Source organism: Lepisosteus oculatus, chromosome 1 (genome assembly GCF_040954835.1).
Source record: "Lepisosteus oculatus isolate fLepOcu1 chromosome 1, fLepOcu1.hap2, whole genome shotgun sequence".
NCBI classification, from domain to species: Eukaryota; Metazoa; Chordata; class Actinopteri; order Semionotiformes; family Lepisosteidae; genus Lepisosteus; species Lepisosteus oculatus.
Window position 1 is genome coordinate 76,019,073 of NC_090696.1, and position 14,557 is coordinate 76,033,629.

The 14,557-nt window shown below is 42.9% G+C and overlaps 2 protein-coding genes across 10 annotated transcripts in view; both read right to left on the minus strand.

Annotated features, from left to right (window-relative positions):
- The window catches only part of LOC138241029 (melatonin receptor type 1A-A), a 31,785-nt gene extending 30,247 nt beyond the window's left edge, over positions 1-1,538 (minus strand). The window contains exon 1 of the mRNA XM_069193331.1: positions 703-1,538. Coding sequence (XP_069049432.1) covers positions 703-754 — 52 coding nt within the window. The 5' untranslated portion in view covers positions 755-1,538. The remainder of the gene's footprint in view (positions 1-702) is intronic.
- Positions 1,539-5,449: 3,911 nt separating this feature from the next.
- Positions 5,450-14,557, minus strand: part of fat1a (FAT atypical cadherin 1a) — a 74,757-nt gene continuing 65,649 nt past the window's right edge. For 3 of the 9 annotated variants that reach the window (XM_069193314.1, XM_015345635.2, XM_015345634.2), the window contains 11 exons: positions 13,564-14,365; positions 13,340-13,471; positions 12,739-12,896; positions 12,070-12,532; positions 11,817-11,970; positions 11,411-11,521; positions 10,659-11,293; positions 9,765-9,902; positions 8,137-8,196; positions 7,645-7,680; positions 5,450-6,992 (listed from right to left, as the gene is read on the minus strand). In XM_069193314.1, coding sequence (XP_069049415.1) covers positions 6,370-6,992; positions 7,645-7,680; positions 8,137-8,196; positions 9,765-9,902; positions 10,659-11,293; positions 11,411-11,521; positions 11,817-11,970; positions 12,070-12,532; positions 12,739-12,896; positions 13,340-13,471; positions 13,564-14,365 — 3,312 coding nt within the window. In that variant the 3' untranslated portion in view covers positions 5,450-6,369. Of the gene's footprint in view, positions 6,993-7,644; positions 7,681-8,136; positions 8,197-9,301; positions 9,361-9,764; positions 9,903-10,658; positions 11,294-11,410; positions 11,522-11,816; positions 11,971-12,069; positions 12,533-12,738; positions 12,897-13,339; positions 13,472-13,563; positions 14,366-14,557 lie in introns of those variants that run through there. The other 6 variants (XM_069193318.1, XM_069193315.1, XM_069193321.1 and 3 more) reach the window with 5 other exon arrangements.

The following is a 14,557-nucleotide window of genomic DNA, read 5'->3' on the forward strand; positions in this document are numbered from 1 at the left end:
GAAGCATTTTTTTTTAAAACACCAGCACTTGGGCACTTGGCTTATCCTGATTAATGGCTGTCTAGTGTATGAAACTTTAAAACTTTGGCAAGACAACAGAAGAGGTTTTCGTAGTAGAGTCACTGTGCTTCAATAAAAGCTCATCTTATTCATTTTAATAATTAAGCCAATAAAGTCTTTGAGAGTCCAGTTAGACTGAAAACCCCCTAGACAGGTCCAGATCCTGACTGAGGCCTCCGATATGTGTATAAAGCGATAAATATAGCATAGATTTACATACATACCTTTACGTTAAACACGTAGAATCTAAAAAGAAATATTAATTTAATAAAGGCCTTGCACGCCTGTTAGTATTTGTTTTTTAACAAGCATATTTGAATTTCACCCTTCAAGTAACATTTTGTGCCTCTACACACAGTATAAAGTTCTAAATTTGATGTAAAAACGTAAAAATCACGTCACTATGGCGACGTCGTTCTCGGCATCTTTCAGGTCGAAGGCGCTGAAAACAAACCGCCTCCGAGCCTTTTCTTTTTTACAGAGGAAGCAGCGCTCTAGAGAAATAACCACGCAATAAAACTGCGAAACCTGGCCTGCCACTGTTGGTTACAGCCAGAAACGTATTACATACCCTTAAGGGACTGTCAAAACATGTCAGAGAATTAAACTATTGTCAGCGTCTAACAAGAAACATTGTCAAACCTTGCTCAGAAGCAGTCCTCCTGCTCTCCAAACCAGCAAAAATCTGTTTCATGCCAAAGGTACAGCAGTGTTTTCTTTCATTTTCCCCCCTGCATGGTTATTAATATCACGGCATCCTAGGTGTATTTATAGGACAGGGATGTCGAAAAGATTTAACGTGATTGCTAGTTAACTTGAAGGAGTCTCTTCCTTATTAGTAGACACCCTTTTTCATTTCTGGAAATAGTGTCGGTAAAGTCAGCATGACTAGATGCGAGGATCCAGTCTATAAATTTGTTGGAATCAGACACTCGCTCCCACCCACAGACGATTCAGAGCTTTTGTGTCTGAACAACGGAACCTAGGCAGAGCAACATCGGCGGTTAAAGATTCACTGCAGTAGCCCTGACACAGCAAAATAACAACAGCAACAAGTTAATGAACACTAACCTGAGGTTAATTGATGTACTGTAGCTGGCACCGCGGAATGCAGTTTGTGCTGTATGTTGAGCGATTGTACTGTACATCTGACCTCAGTGCCACGGTTAAAATGCGTAATTTATTGACAGGAGCACTGACGATAACCAAGCAGAATGCCCAAGTAAAAAAGATTAAACGTGTCATTTTGGGGAGGAGGTTGGGGTCGTCATGCTAGGACGATTTCTGGTATATCGATGTTTAAGTCTAAAGCTGGACTGAAATATTTTCTAAGCATTCCAAAACAATTTTCCACTAATTTGTATCATTCACTCGGGAACACCACAGTCGCTGCTGTCTCCCGTGCACGCTGCACAGACTGGTGAAATGCACCAGCTGTTGTACCTCCGAGGGGAATTACTGTACCTGTTCAAGTCAAACTTTGTAACCCTCGTCTTGTCTTGATAAAATGCTCCACGGTGTTGCACCGCGTGCGTGAGAAATGTCCTAGATGGGACTTTATTTGAAGCAGTATAAAACGTATACCCTTCACTTTGACACGGCAACATTTTTGGCAGCCTGTAAACTTGTAAGTGTTAATGTAACAGAAACCCTCCTCTGTTTCCACATCCCTGAAGATTTAAAACACTTCTACCGCGAATCGCGAGTGTAATGAGTCTGGGTCTGTGACGATGATACACTACCATCTTGTGGCGAACATTCAATGCAGCAAGAGCTCATGATGCTTCTCACTGTGGAATACAGTGCTGTGCATGACAGTTATCTGCAGTATAAGAGAGGCAACACGTACTGTATAACTTTGAAAATAATGGGACCGTGCCTTGTTTTCATTTCGTGTTTTTGTAATGCAGAATTTTCTAGTGGAGAATGAAGACTTTCATATGCCTAGCAACAAGGTGTACTTTCAAATTGTATTGATTATCACCCAGTCAATGTATTTTTATGCACTATTTGTTGTAAATGTTTTTTTTTCATTTTCCTAAACTGTATTACTATTTACAGTTAAGAAAGCTTTTTGCATACATTTAATTATTCCTTGAAGTTTATGTCGAGCTAAACCTTCAGTACCATCACTGTATATAATTTTGATGTGGTGTTCTCTATGAAAAAAACAACTAGTAGTCTTACACACTACTGATAACCAGTGCAATTGTTTCTATACTGTGCGTCTCCAAACTTAATTAATTCTGGAAAAAAAAATCCCAAAGGAATCATCTCCGTTTTCAGCTGTTGACCTTAAGAGATTCTGATCATTATTAATTTGGAGGCCTAAGAGGTGTGCAAAGTATAATGAACACTTCAAAACACAAAATGAAGGGGACAGCTGAGGTATCAGACACAAGGTGGGAAGTCACATTATATACCTTATCAGATGCTACTGCAGAATGAGGAAAGAGCAGGGAAACCAGAGTTGGCTGATCAAATGAAAAGATTGTGCTGTGAGGCTCGACCTTACATTCATGGTGTCATCTGCAGGGCTCTTACGTAAAGGACCTGTGTACATTTTTCTGCAAGCTCTAGGTGCTACTCAGGGGTTACCCTAGGGGAACACCCCTGGAACTTTGGCACCGACTCCCAGAAGGCTCCACTCCGGCCTCACAAGGACTAAACCAGTGAAGCACTCATTCAGAGTGCACACTGACACTGAGCCCGGGTCTCCAAGATGCATTTCAATGTTTGTATTGCCTGGGTTGTACTGGATTACCTGCAATGAGTCACTTCCTGGATGTGGAGCGCTACAGGGTGTTTTTTGGGGGGAAACGACTTATACAAATGGAAAAGAATCATAATTGTTATTACTTTAATTATTCCATTCTGTGTCTCAGAACGTCTCTCTTTTGGACAATACAGTCCCTGATTCATACCAGAAACAGACACGACAAATTTTGGATAAGTATTTCCAAGAGGACGGAAACTTGTAGGAAGAAACACAATACTGCACACAAGAAAATGTATCTCACTATATAAGCTCTCACAGCTTCAATTCGGAAGGTTAATGATAAATTGCCGAATGTACATTTGTCACATTTATAGCCTTTGTTTGCTATAAATGTTGCAGATCATTGCCATTTATTACACACTTGTGCTGTGAGATAACGGTTTTGGCTTTCAACAAAGGGATTTGAAGATCTTATACTTTTTACTTGGGCAGACTGTGGCAACATATTAAAGTGTCTCTATACAGGATAGAAGAATGTAATTAGTGGTTTAACTTCCACTTATCCATTATTAGTATGCTGAATGCTTTATAGTTTTAAACACACCTTACCTGGTTATCATCTAATAGAAAAGAGCATACGTCTTCACTGCATCTGTTTTAGAAGCTAAGAAAATAATTGAACTACCCCTCCACGTGGTCTTCAGTGTACTAAAACAAACCATCTGTGGAATCCCGATGATGTTTTCTAGACCGTCGTTACTTTTGACACTTTCTAAAAGTTTGCTAGCTTTGGGCTTTAAGCCAAACACAATTTAAGTTGGTCTTGGCATTCAGTCAAGAATTTTCATTAGCTGAAGTTAACCTTTTGAAGATAGGCAGAGTGGAGCAAGGGTTACACTTCAAAGGAAATCTTTCTGTTTACTGCAGTCACCAGTGACTGCAATGTCCCCTGCAATGAAGGTCACCGTGACATTTCATCTCACAGGGTCCGTGCTGTTCATGAAAAAAGAAAAACTCTCCCGTCACCTCGTCTTGAAATCTCCCTCCCGGTTCCCGTCCTCTTGGAAGTACCTCTTTGAAATTTCTCGTGCCTGTTTTTGGTATGAATCTAGTTTTGGTTTTCAAAAATCTAAAAGTCTCTCTCAAACACATTCATATTTTTTTTCTGGCACATTTCGAGATAGAATTAATTTTATAATGGCTCTGATAAATTGGCATTATGCAAACAAGATATCAAAGAACAAATAACGTTCCTTTTCAAATCTCAGGCTTTGTTTCACAGGTTTTTTTATGCAATGAAAGGAAGCAGCCTTCTAAAAGTACTGCCCAACCTCCCTTTGGAAGAACGCTTATTACCTCATTATAGCACGAGGCTTTTTACCTCCCTGATTCACAAGAGAACTAGCAGACTAATACCAACAAGGCTTGGATATTTACAACACTGCACCACGCAGGGGCAAGTCATTCAGATCTGACCCTGGAAACACGCGACTGAACACTTTAATAATGGGGGTGTCTGACTTCCCATACAGCATTATGCAACTAGGTTTCTATACCAGCTGTGTGCCACATAAAAAGATAACTCTAATAATACAATACTTTTACATTTTAAGATTTAAACAAACAATACATATTTTGGTTTAGTGGTTTAGTGAAAGATACTCTCAGCTCAGGATCACAGCTGGAACTCTGAGCTTTCCTCATGTCCCATGACAGACAGACAAATAAGTGCCTGAAAAAGTGAAAGTGTCTTAGTTTTCACTGATATTAGTCATATCTGTCCACTGATCTGGTTGTTTTAAATAAAAAGGGTGAATTTCCATATAAACATAAATAATAATCACAAGTACAAGTTGAAATGATGGCCAATAAGGATTTGAGCAATTTGATTATAGGGCCAGATCTGTTTATATTAATTATTGCTGTATGAGTTTTACATTTCATTATTTTTTAATTAATTTTGACCAAATTATTTTATTATGGTGAGCAGAGTTTAGTTTTTACTTGTTTTTTGTTCCACCCCGTCAGTTGGAAGTTTCTTAACACATCAAATCTCAAAACATGAGTTTCATTAAAGGTGCAGTTAGTCATCTATAAAAATACGCAGAGTTTGGTGGAAAGTATTACACAGTTAATTAAATAATTCGACCAATCATGTTCATTATTATTGTGTAATTACGTAATGGAACAAAAACCAGAAGACACTGTGTCTTAGGAATTGGCTTAAAAGACTGATAATGGTACGATAATAGGTATCTTTCTAGAACTGAACAAGTAAAGGTTTATTTCACACTGAAAAGAGAAAAAAAGAAAATGTTTCGGCAGTGGAGCCTTCTTCGGGCGTTTTCTTTCTTCTCTTTCCAACAGGAATAAACTTTTACTTGTTCCTTTGCAGCCACCGCATGCTGACGCAGCTCCCTGCTTGAACTCTTTCTAGAACTCCTTTCTACCGACAACGAGCTGAAACAACGTTTGAAGAACGTTATTACATGGCTGAACAGATGCATACCTGCTACTGATGGAAACGGGCACTGTGACCTCCTGAAACAGGAGATGTAAAATGTCAACGAAAAAAAAACACATCAATGATTTTTATAGCTCCATGGGTAGCAAGAACTTGTTTAAACACTTTTAGTCATACTGTGGTTTGAAAAGCATTAAAAACACATGTTTTTATTAATAATTTATTGCCAGTAGGAAAGAGTGAGCTAATGGCAGTACCTGATAAAAACCTTTACAAGACCATTCCATCTCTCACACATACAGACACTTTTAAAAACCTGTGCCAAGGATGAATTCTGCACTATAAATACATTGGGTCCCATGTTTGTTTGGAAAAAAAAAGGTTTACAGCTTCAGTTTACAAAAAAATATTAAAATAATACGGAATGAAAGAACAAATGCAGTCACTCATTTAAGACCCTCAATTATCAATGTTACACATACACAGACCGTATCTGACAAGCTGTTTTTATCGTACGTGTTTATGAAAATATTCAGTGATAAAGTAAGGCTGATATAATGTCACACCACAAAACTGTTTTTTTTTTTGGGGAAAAAAAAACATAAAATATCTACAAAACCTAGTAAAACTTGAAATCAAAACTGTACATTAAAATTTACATAAAACGAATGAGATTTGTTTTTTAAAAAAAAAATTAGTCTCTGCATTGTTATAACTATATAAATACAGATATCGCTTGATTTTCTCGTTCACAATTGTACGCCTGTTCAGAACTCCTTCAAAGTTTGCGCAGGATGACGAACACTAAGCCAATGGCACAGCCAGTGAAAAATCGAATCCGGTTTTCAGTTCCATGGGAGATGCCGCAGGAGATGCAGGGACGTGCGGAGTGGTAGCTGCATGATCCAGTGCCGCCACAGGCTTAGCGAGAACAGCTCGCAAGCAGTCTTTGCAAAAGAAGAGAAGCGCGGGATCGGCTACTCTCGGCGTTATCGCGGGAATCGAGCTTGCGCGCGCGCACACGCGCTCGCGGGGGTGCGGGCGTGTGCGGGCGCGCACGCGGTGTGCGGGCGTCGTTTTTTTTTCCCGCTCCCTCCGCTCCAGGCACTTTCGTTTGGATACAGTGTCAGACCTCGGTGTGCTGCTGGGAGTCCAGCGGGGGAATGGCCACGTCGTCGAAGTGGCCTTCATCCCCACTTTCGTAGTCGCTCATCATGACCTCGGACTCCTCGCAGCACGCCGACATGTCGGAGCAGGAGGCCGTGGAGGTGTACAAAGACATCGACATGTTGTCCACGCTGGGCGCCTCGAAATCCCGGCCGTACCCCAGGGCGTACGCGGGGAACACCCCTCTGTAGCCGCCCGGCCCCACGGCGGCGCTCTGGGCGTCCGGCAGGTCCGCGGGGTAGTGGTGGTGCGGGAGGTACTGGCCGAGGCTGTAGTGCGGCGGCCTGCCCCGGGCGGAAGAGCCGGGGCTGCCGGAGGGGGGCGTGTCCCCGGGGGGCTGTACTGTCTCGTACTGGTCGGCGTACTCGGGCAGGGGTGGCAGCTCGTCGCGAACGGGGAAGTCCTCCGGGGGCGGCGGGAAATCACTCTCGATGTCGTAGCCCCCCGGGTAGTAGTCAGTGTCAATTACGTTGGGGTCACTATACAGAGGGGCCGGTGCTTCCACAACCTCGAACTGTGGGAACTCCTGGATCCCCGGAAGCTGGACACTTGGCATCCAATCTGAGGTGTCCCAGTGGTAACCTGCGCAATGCAAGACAGCCGTCAGAAACTCTTCTTTTTGATATCTGAAGCACATATTAAAAAATATATATGTATATATATCGGTACTCTGATGGGAGCCCTACTGTCAGCTGATCAGGTCACCCATATGAAGTACGACAACACAAATCTGTTTTTATTTCAAGATTCCCAAAATCATGCATCATCATTATCACACCAGTGTGTTAAGCTGCATTAGTTCAAGCTTGGGAACACAACTCCTGTGTACAAAGACATGTATTGAAAACTTAATCTGCAGACAGCTGATAAGAGGAGCAGTGAGCCCACCTATGCCTGGTTTTCAGTGCTGTTGGAAAACTGCATTACAGGGTGTGTGTGATCTGGGTAACATTACAGATGCCATTAATGACAGCCTTGCACTGGTTCAACAGTCCACATCAAGATCTCTTTATCCTCTACCTTTTTTAATCAGAAGTGATTTGACAGGTTGAGTGGAACAGTGGTTAAACAATGCTTAAAGCTGTATTTTGTTTTACTTGAAACCACAACACCTACTGCGGCCCCTTGTCTAATCAACACTGTTTTATTCGCTACGGTAAGCACATAAGCACATTACAGTGAAAGGTGAGTGAGATTAGCATCTAGCACACAAAGAAATTCATGCAAAAGTCACCTCTTGGGTTCTTGAGGTCATGAGCCGCGAAAGACTCTTTAGACGGCAGAGAAAGAGAAGAAGAAAACATTTCAGGTCCAGCATCAAGAGATAATCAGGAACAGGAGAGGAAAACACGAAGAGAAGAGGCCTTCAAACCTCTGTTTATCACACTCCCGAATGACTGAGAATGGGTTCTGCCATTTACTTAATCAGACACTTATACAGTCTGAACGTCAGCTGTATTGGGCTTCTCTCTTCACCAAGTGCTTTTGACACCAGAATTAAATATTTTTTGTATGTTGATTTTAGCTCTGATGCACTGATCTGTGCTGTTATTCTAATACTGACTCCAGAGAGCCAATGAAAGCAGCAGCGCAACCAACACGTACTGTAATTGTTGATTTCTGAATAAGTAAAGGGCACGTTTGAAGCTTATTCTATGTCACAAAACTAAAGACAGCACTACACACAGAAGACCACAGACAACTATGTATGAGGTAAAAAGAATACCTTCTCTCTCCACCGAGTCAACAACAGAATTGACAAGGTGTATTACAGTCACTATGGAGGCTAGTAAAAAGGTAGGGAAGGAGCAAATAAGAAATCTACCATTAGTACATATTCTTCAGTAACAATGGAAATCTTACTTAGTTGGGATATAAAAATTGAAATCAACTGAAATATGCAGTACCCATAAATTTTCCTTTGCTTCACTGGCAGTATTTCTTGATATAAATCTAAACTTTTCCAATTTTACATCAAATACTAAAGGGAATCTATACTACATGTCTGGGTTTTCACAGCTAATCACAACACAGACTTAAAACATAAGATGAGGACTTGTCTTATACAAGGTAACATACACGTATACAGCACTGAGATGCTCACAATGGTATTTACAGTACTGAAGGAAGAAGCCGCAAAATTTTCCAGGATAAAAATGCCTTTCCTCAGGTTAGTATGTGTATATAGCTGAAGGTGATTTCTGGCTGACCACACAAACATTCCCAGTTTCACTTGAACATCTTTGATTCCTGGCTTAAACTCATGAGGCCTGGGCCACAGAGTACAATCTGTCCAGTTAGAGAGTTCCCATTACTGGGAGCCAAGCGAACACTTCTTAAAGACCAAGGGTGATTTAATGTGAAAAACAATGAGTTGAGTTATAGGTTTTGTCATAACACCTGCACTCCAAAAATGTATTTATATAACATGGTCTGCGGATTAAGGGGTCAATAAAAGTACACATGTACATGACCATATAACCACAACAGGAAGGGAATACAATTCCTGTGCAATGTGTGCAATACTTTCTAGCTGAAACGAAACATGACCTTTAATGTAACAATGATACAGCTGGTGCGGCAAAACCTTTTGTTTTCTTTTTTTTTGCTGCTCTCCAAACATCTGTTCGCTGCTTTGATTAATTTCCAAAACGTCAGTTAAAATGATCATAGGACCTTTAAATTAGCTGCACAGCAAAGCTTTGCCAAGATCCTCTCTAGTGGCAATGACAAAGTTGACTTCAGGATCAGATATTGAGAACATGTGCACTACGCATTGTTTCAAGCAAGGATGTGTGCTGTGGGACACAGACAGGAAAAGCTTTTTATCACTGGAGAATCTCAGAGCCTCTTAGGCAACTTCCTTCTTTACCGGTGTAAATCGGACTTACAAGCAGCCCCTAGTTAAACCCTGCTCTCGTTCTGTGGAGAGATTTGATCCATATGGGAGCTGAAGCCGCAGCAAAGGAAGAAAAAGGAACAAATGACCCATAGTCACCTTTTCATATGGAAACATGGTTTTGAGTGAAATGAGGGAAAAAGTTTCATGTAACAGGGATAAGCTTAAAGTGAACCGGATTCTTTTGGCAGCCAGAATTTCTTTTCAATTTAAGGTATTTGCTGACGATGTTAAAAGGATTTAACATGCTTAGAAATTTCTATTATTTCAGACAGCATAAGGGAGCACATTTCCTTCAACACATTATTTTAAAGTTGAGTTACAAACTCTTCTACACCTTCCATAGAATATCTTATGGATACTTTGTTACAGATTTAATATTTAATATTAATTTAATATTTGACCTAGAGGAAAAAAAAAAACTTTCATCCGTTGGTAAATCTCTAAATACGTACCATTGTCATCACAAGACTCTGACTGAAAGGAACTGAGAGATTGGACTTCTGACATGCTTCCTCGCGTGTTGTATGGGTGACAAGCACTGTCCTCCACTGGTTTCTTTGACAAGCAGGGATCCAGATCAACAACTTTAGCTGGAAAGGGGGATCATAAAAAATTCATGTTGGGTGACAGCTTGCAGCAGAACAGTTACATGTATTTATTACAATCATTTTTAAATGTTCCCCATTTTATATTTCAACTGGCTTTCAAACTTAGCACTTTAGTCCTAAACTGATTCAGGTGGAGCCCAGACAATGAACAGTACCATGACATGGAGGGACAGATAGACTGTTAAAAAAAATTCAGGGTTCAAATGCACTACATGTGTAATTCCTACAAATATTACAAAGTCAAAGTCGGACTTTGTTGTAGTTCTGCAGTACTACAGAAATAGGTTCATTGCTTTCTTAAAAACTAAGTACAATGTCTTCTTTAATTTTTAACTGGAAGCCAATAAAATAATCATACTACGACTTAACTAATTTTTTAAACGGTATTCTCACAAACATACTGTGACTTTCTTTCCGTACAACATACATTCCTAATCCTGAATCAGGTCTATTCAGCAGAATTTAAGGCAGCCCTCTGCAGAGCACATCACCAATCCATCTCGCTCAGTCTTAACATTTAAGGAGTAGTACTAAAGGAGGCGACATCAGTCACAAAGTAAATAATTAATAGGTTAAGACAGCAATTAGTTCAATCATAAGAAATGAGAGTGATTCAGGCATAAATCATTTATAATGGAAAACACATTCCTTCCTGACATCAATCGTCGGTTAATTAATAATGAAGACTTCATTAACAGTTTCCCCCTTTATGCATATAAAACTCGAAAACAAACGTACCGTCATAGTCGTAGTCCCAGCTGGGCTTCTGAATGGAATCGCTGTCGGACGGAGAGTTGGAGGGGGGGGGAGGAGGGAGATTGGGAGCCACACTGCAGACAGCCACTGTTTTCCTGTGCCCATGCATGGAGTCGGGGTTGAAGGTGCTGAACTCCGGGTGCTCTGGGATGGCAGAGCCCTCAAAGGAATTCCTGTCCAGGTTGTTCCTGGAATCGCTGGGTATGCTCGGGGTGTAGGAGATTGGGCGCACGGGAACTTGGGGAGGGACGTCCGAATACACGTTCTTGCTCAGCTTGGAATCGAAGTACGGTCGCTGCAAGAAGGAGCTGGTGACCCCAGCTTGTTTCTCCTCCTCCAGCTTGGGCTTCCGGGACCTGCACACCCGCTTGCGGAAGACGACGAAGAGCAGGACCAGGACGAAGATGCTCACCACAAAGACTATGATCCCTACGACCTCTTCCAAACCGATGTTCCACGAGGTGGAAATGAACTCGTTTTTGACCAGCACGGCGCTCTCGCAGAGCGCCCCGCCGTATCCCAGGCTGCAGTTACAGCGGTAGGAGCCGTAGGTGTTTTCGCAAAGGCCTCCGTTCGAGCAGGGGTTTTTGACACATTCGTCAATGTCATTGAGGCACCTGGCGAGAGAGAAGACGGTTTCTGCGTTCGGTTTGGAGAGCAGGGGAGGGGGTGGGGGGAGAAAAAGCTGCATTGAAACAAGCAGTGTACGCATAAACTCTAAGACAGATACCTACCTTTCCCCATGAAAACCGGGCTCACACTCACAAACGGGACCATCCAGACTGTCGATACATTTGCCACTGTTTTTGCAGGGATTATCTTTACAGTAGGGGCCCAGCTGGCACCTAAAGACACAGACAAACAGAGGACTCGGGTCACAAACTCACCGCAAATCATTTTTGAGCCGGCAGACGGACCTGACCTATTCTTAGAGCTTAAAGCTTATTTATAGGTTTGCAATTCTTCTACAGGCTGTCGTGCCCAGTCTTCAGATGGTAGGCCCAAACAAGACAGACAAACCCTGTAAAGTTGTTTTTCCTTTTTTCCCCCACAATCCAATGACATCTCATTTATCCGAAATCATACTTGATGAAACAAAGCAAGAGCTGCAATATGGCTCAACAGACTGAAAGACAGTACCTCTGGCCGGAATATTGCCCCCTACATTGGCACACGAAGTCGTCGTGGACGGGGATACACGTTCCTCCATAGAGACACGGGTTGGAAGCACAAGCACTCACACCAATTTCACAGTGTGTCCCCATGAATAAGGCACTGCATTTACAGAAGTAACCTAAGGAAAAGAAACGCGTTAACATCTTGCAGGCAAATGCAGTTCTTTCGGTCCTACGCAAGGGGATATACAATCTACCGTTTTTTAAAACCGGCGTACCTCCATTTGGGAGTGAGGAGCAGATCCCGCCATTGGTACAAGGATTACTGGAACAGCCTTCTGCTGGGACCACGGTGCAGCCGGGCGCCACGTCCACCATCTCTTCCATCACCGCGTAGGGCCTGGGCTTGCTGCTCAGAGGAAGCTCTTGCCCGTTCAGGAAGATGGACTCCATGCAGCCCCTGAGCCCGCTGCTGACCGGCGCGCTCCTGCCGTGGCGCGAGCCCTGCTGGCGGGCGTGGCCCCCGAAGAAGACGAAGTTATCCAGGTTGAGGGTGCGCAGGGTGCCCGGCGCTGTTCCCGAGGCCGTGTGGACCCGGTCCAGGACCAGCTTCGCGTAGTTCCCGTCCACCTCCAGGGACACGGAGTGCCACTCGCCGTCGCTGACCTGGATGCTGTGCACCGAAACGATGCCTGGACCGCTGCCGCAGTCGAACTTGTACTGCAGTCGACCGTTGCTGATCTGAAATTAAAAACACAAGGAACTTGGTTCATTAAGACTTGCTGTGGGAAACTCTCGTGCTTCCCTGGGCTAAAAGGGGCTGTTAAAATAGTAGTACAGCTGTCCACAACGTCCATGTGAACACTTTCTACCGAGAGAACGTTAAAAGTTTCTATACTACATTATGATCGTTTGCCAAAAAAAAGTTTGAATCAGTCTTTATATACCTCCAGAATACTGTAGTCAGTTCCTTTTGCGTACATTACAGTTGCATGGGTCGAGTATGTTCTTAGCTTCAGGGAGAGCTTCATTTCCTCCTTGTTTTCACTCTCCGAGAGACGGTACTTGACGTAGCTGTTCCCACTGAATGTCAGTGAAACACCGCCTAAAACAGCAAGAGCAAAAGGTTAAAGAGGAAAGCTCATATGAAACGTGCGCATGTAATGTTACCTGCGGAAATTGCCCTACCCAATGGAAAAACTAGAAAACACTGGATTAACACTTTACATTTAAGAGTCTATGATTTTCATGCCAAACATTTTTAAGTCATACCTAACTTCCATTGAATGCATAACCAGTTAATTCACTAAATCTCAATATATATTTAAATTCTTCTTATAGGATTTTTCCCTATTCCTTGTTAATTAACCATGAACAGACACTACAAAATGTTGCCTAGTTTGGGGAAGCAAAGCAATGCCTGCACAAATCAGCCTTGAAATGTAAACGGCAAAGGCGATCTCTTTCACTTTCGAGGTTCTTTCTCAAGATTCGTGAAGCAGAGAAAGAGTCTTGCTGCCTCGGAACAAGAAGCGGGGCTGATCTTACCGGAACACTTTCCATGTTTGCCGTCCGTGCACACGCAGCTGTGTTTTCCTTCCTTTGGATCAGCGACACACTCGGTACCTTCAGGGCAAGGAACGCCTTCACAGAGCTTACTCAACACAGGGCATTTACCACCTGCAACGGTACAAAAATACATGTACAGTTAGGGAAGAAATCTTTAATTGCAATGTAAAGGTAGTCACCTCCCTGGCGTGACACTAGCTCACCTTTACAGAGACACATCGCAGACCTCTGATGCCGTGGGGTGACGAAACTCAGCCTGGCAGTGCTGTAGGTTGACATGACATTCTTGTCCAGAGTAATTATTTCATTACAGAATCTCAGGGGACACTCCAGCCCAGAGCAAAGTTTCTTAATGACTTTGACAATTCGCACACCAGTCATCTCCTCGACGAGCGCGATGGAAGTGTTGAGCTTTCGGTACAGAACCTCGTGTGACTGGTGAGGGCTTCCTGTCTTCTCCATGACGAGCAGCACGTCCAGGTGAGAGGGAGGCTCCGCGGGCTGCAGGCTGACAATCTGAATGTCGTGTCTTTTCACCCCTGCGATGTTCCTCAGGGCCCTCTGGAAGTTGCGCCAGTAGTCCCCAATGAACTCCTCCGGCGCGATGTTGGCGAATCTAACGGCAACAGAGTTGTTTAGCATCTGCTGGGTGACTTGCTTGACGTACACGTTGATGTTGGCAGCCACAGTAAACCTTCCATCTGTAACCGTGACATTGAGAGGATAGTGCCCGACATCCAGCCCTTTGCTGGCTATGAGTTTCCCATTGGCGCTTGAGACAGAGAACAGATTCCCAGATTTAGACACCAGGCTGTAAGTCAGGGTATCATAAATGTCCTGGTCTGTAGCATGGATCTTTCCAAGGACTCCCCCAGAGTACTCATCCCCATGGGTGGTGATGAAGACTTCTAGTGGAAGAATAGCTGGAGGGTAAATGCTTTCTTCAATGACTTTGATGCTGATGAATGTGGATGAGAGCAGTTGAGGCTTTCCGCTGTCAGCCACCTAAAAATAGAAAAATAGTTTCAAACAATTTGCTGCTCATGAAAAATTCCTTTAGAACTAAAAACACTGATAGTAGGTAAATCTGTGACGAAATTGAAACAACCCAAAATTAACCCAGGTCATTGGGTCTGACCTCGACCCCTTAGAGGTAGTGGCTGAGAGGAGAATGGTGTCCAAACTAGAGGCCATCAT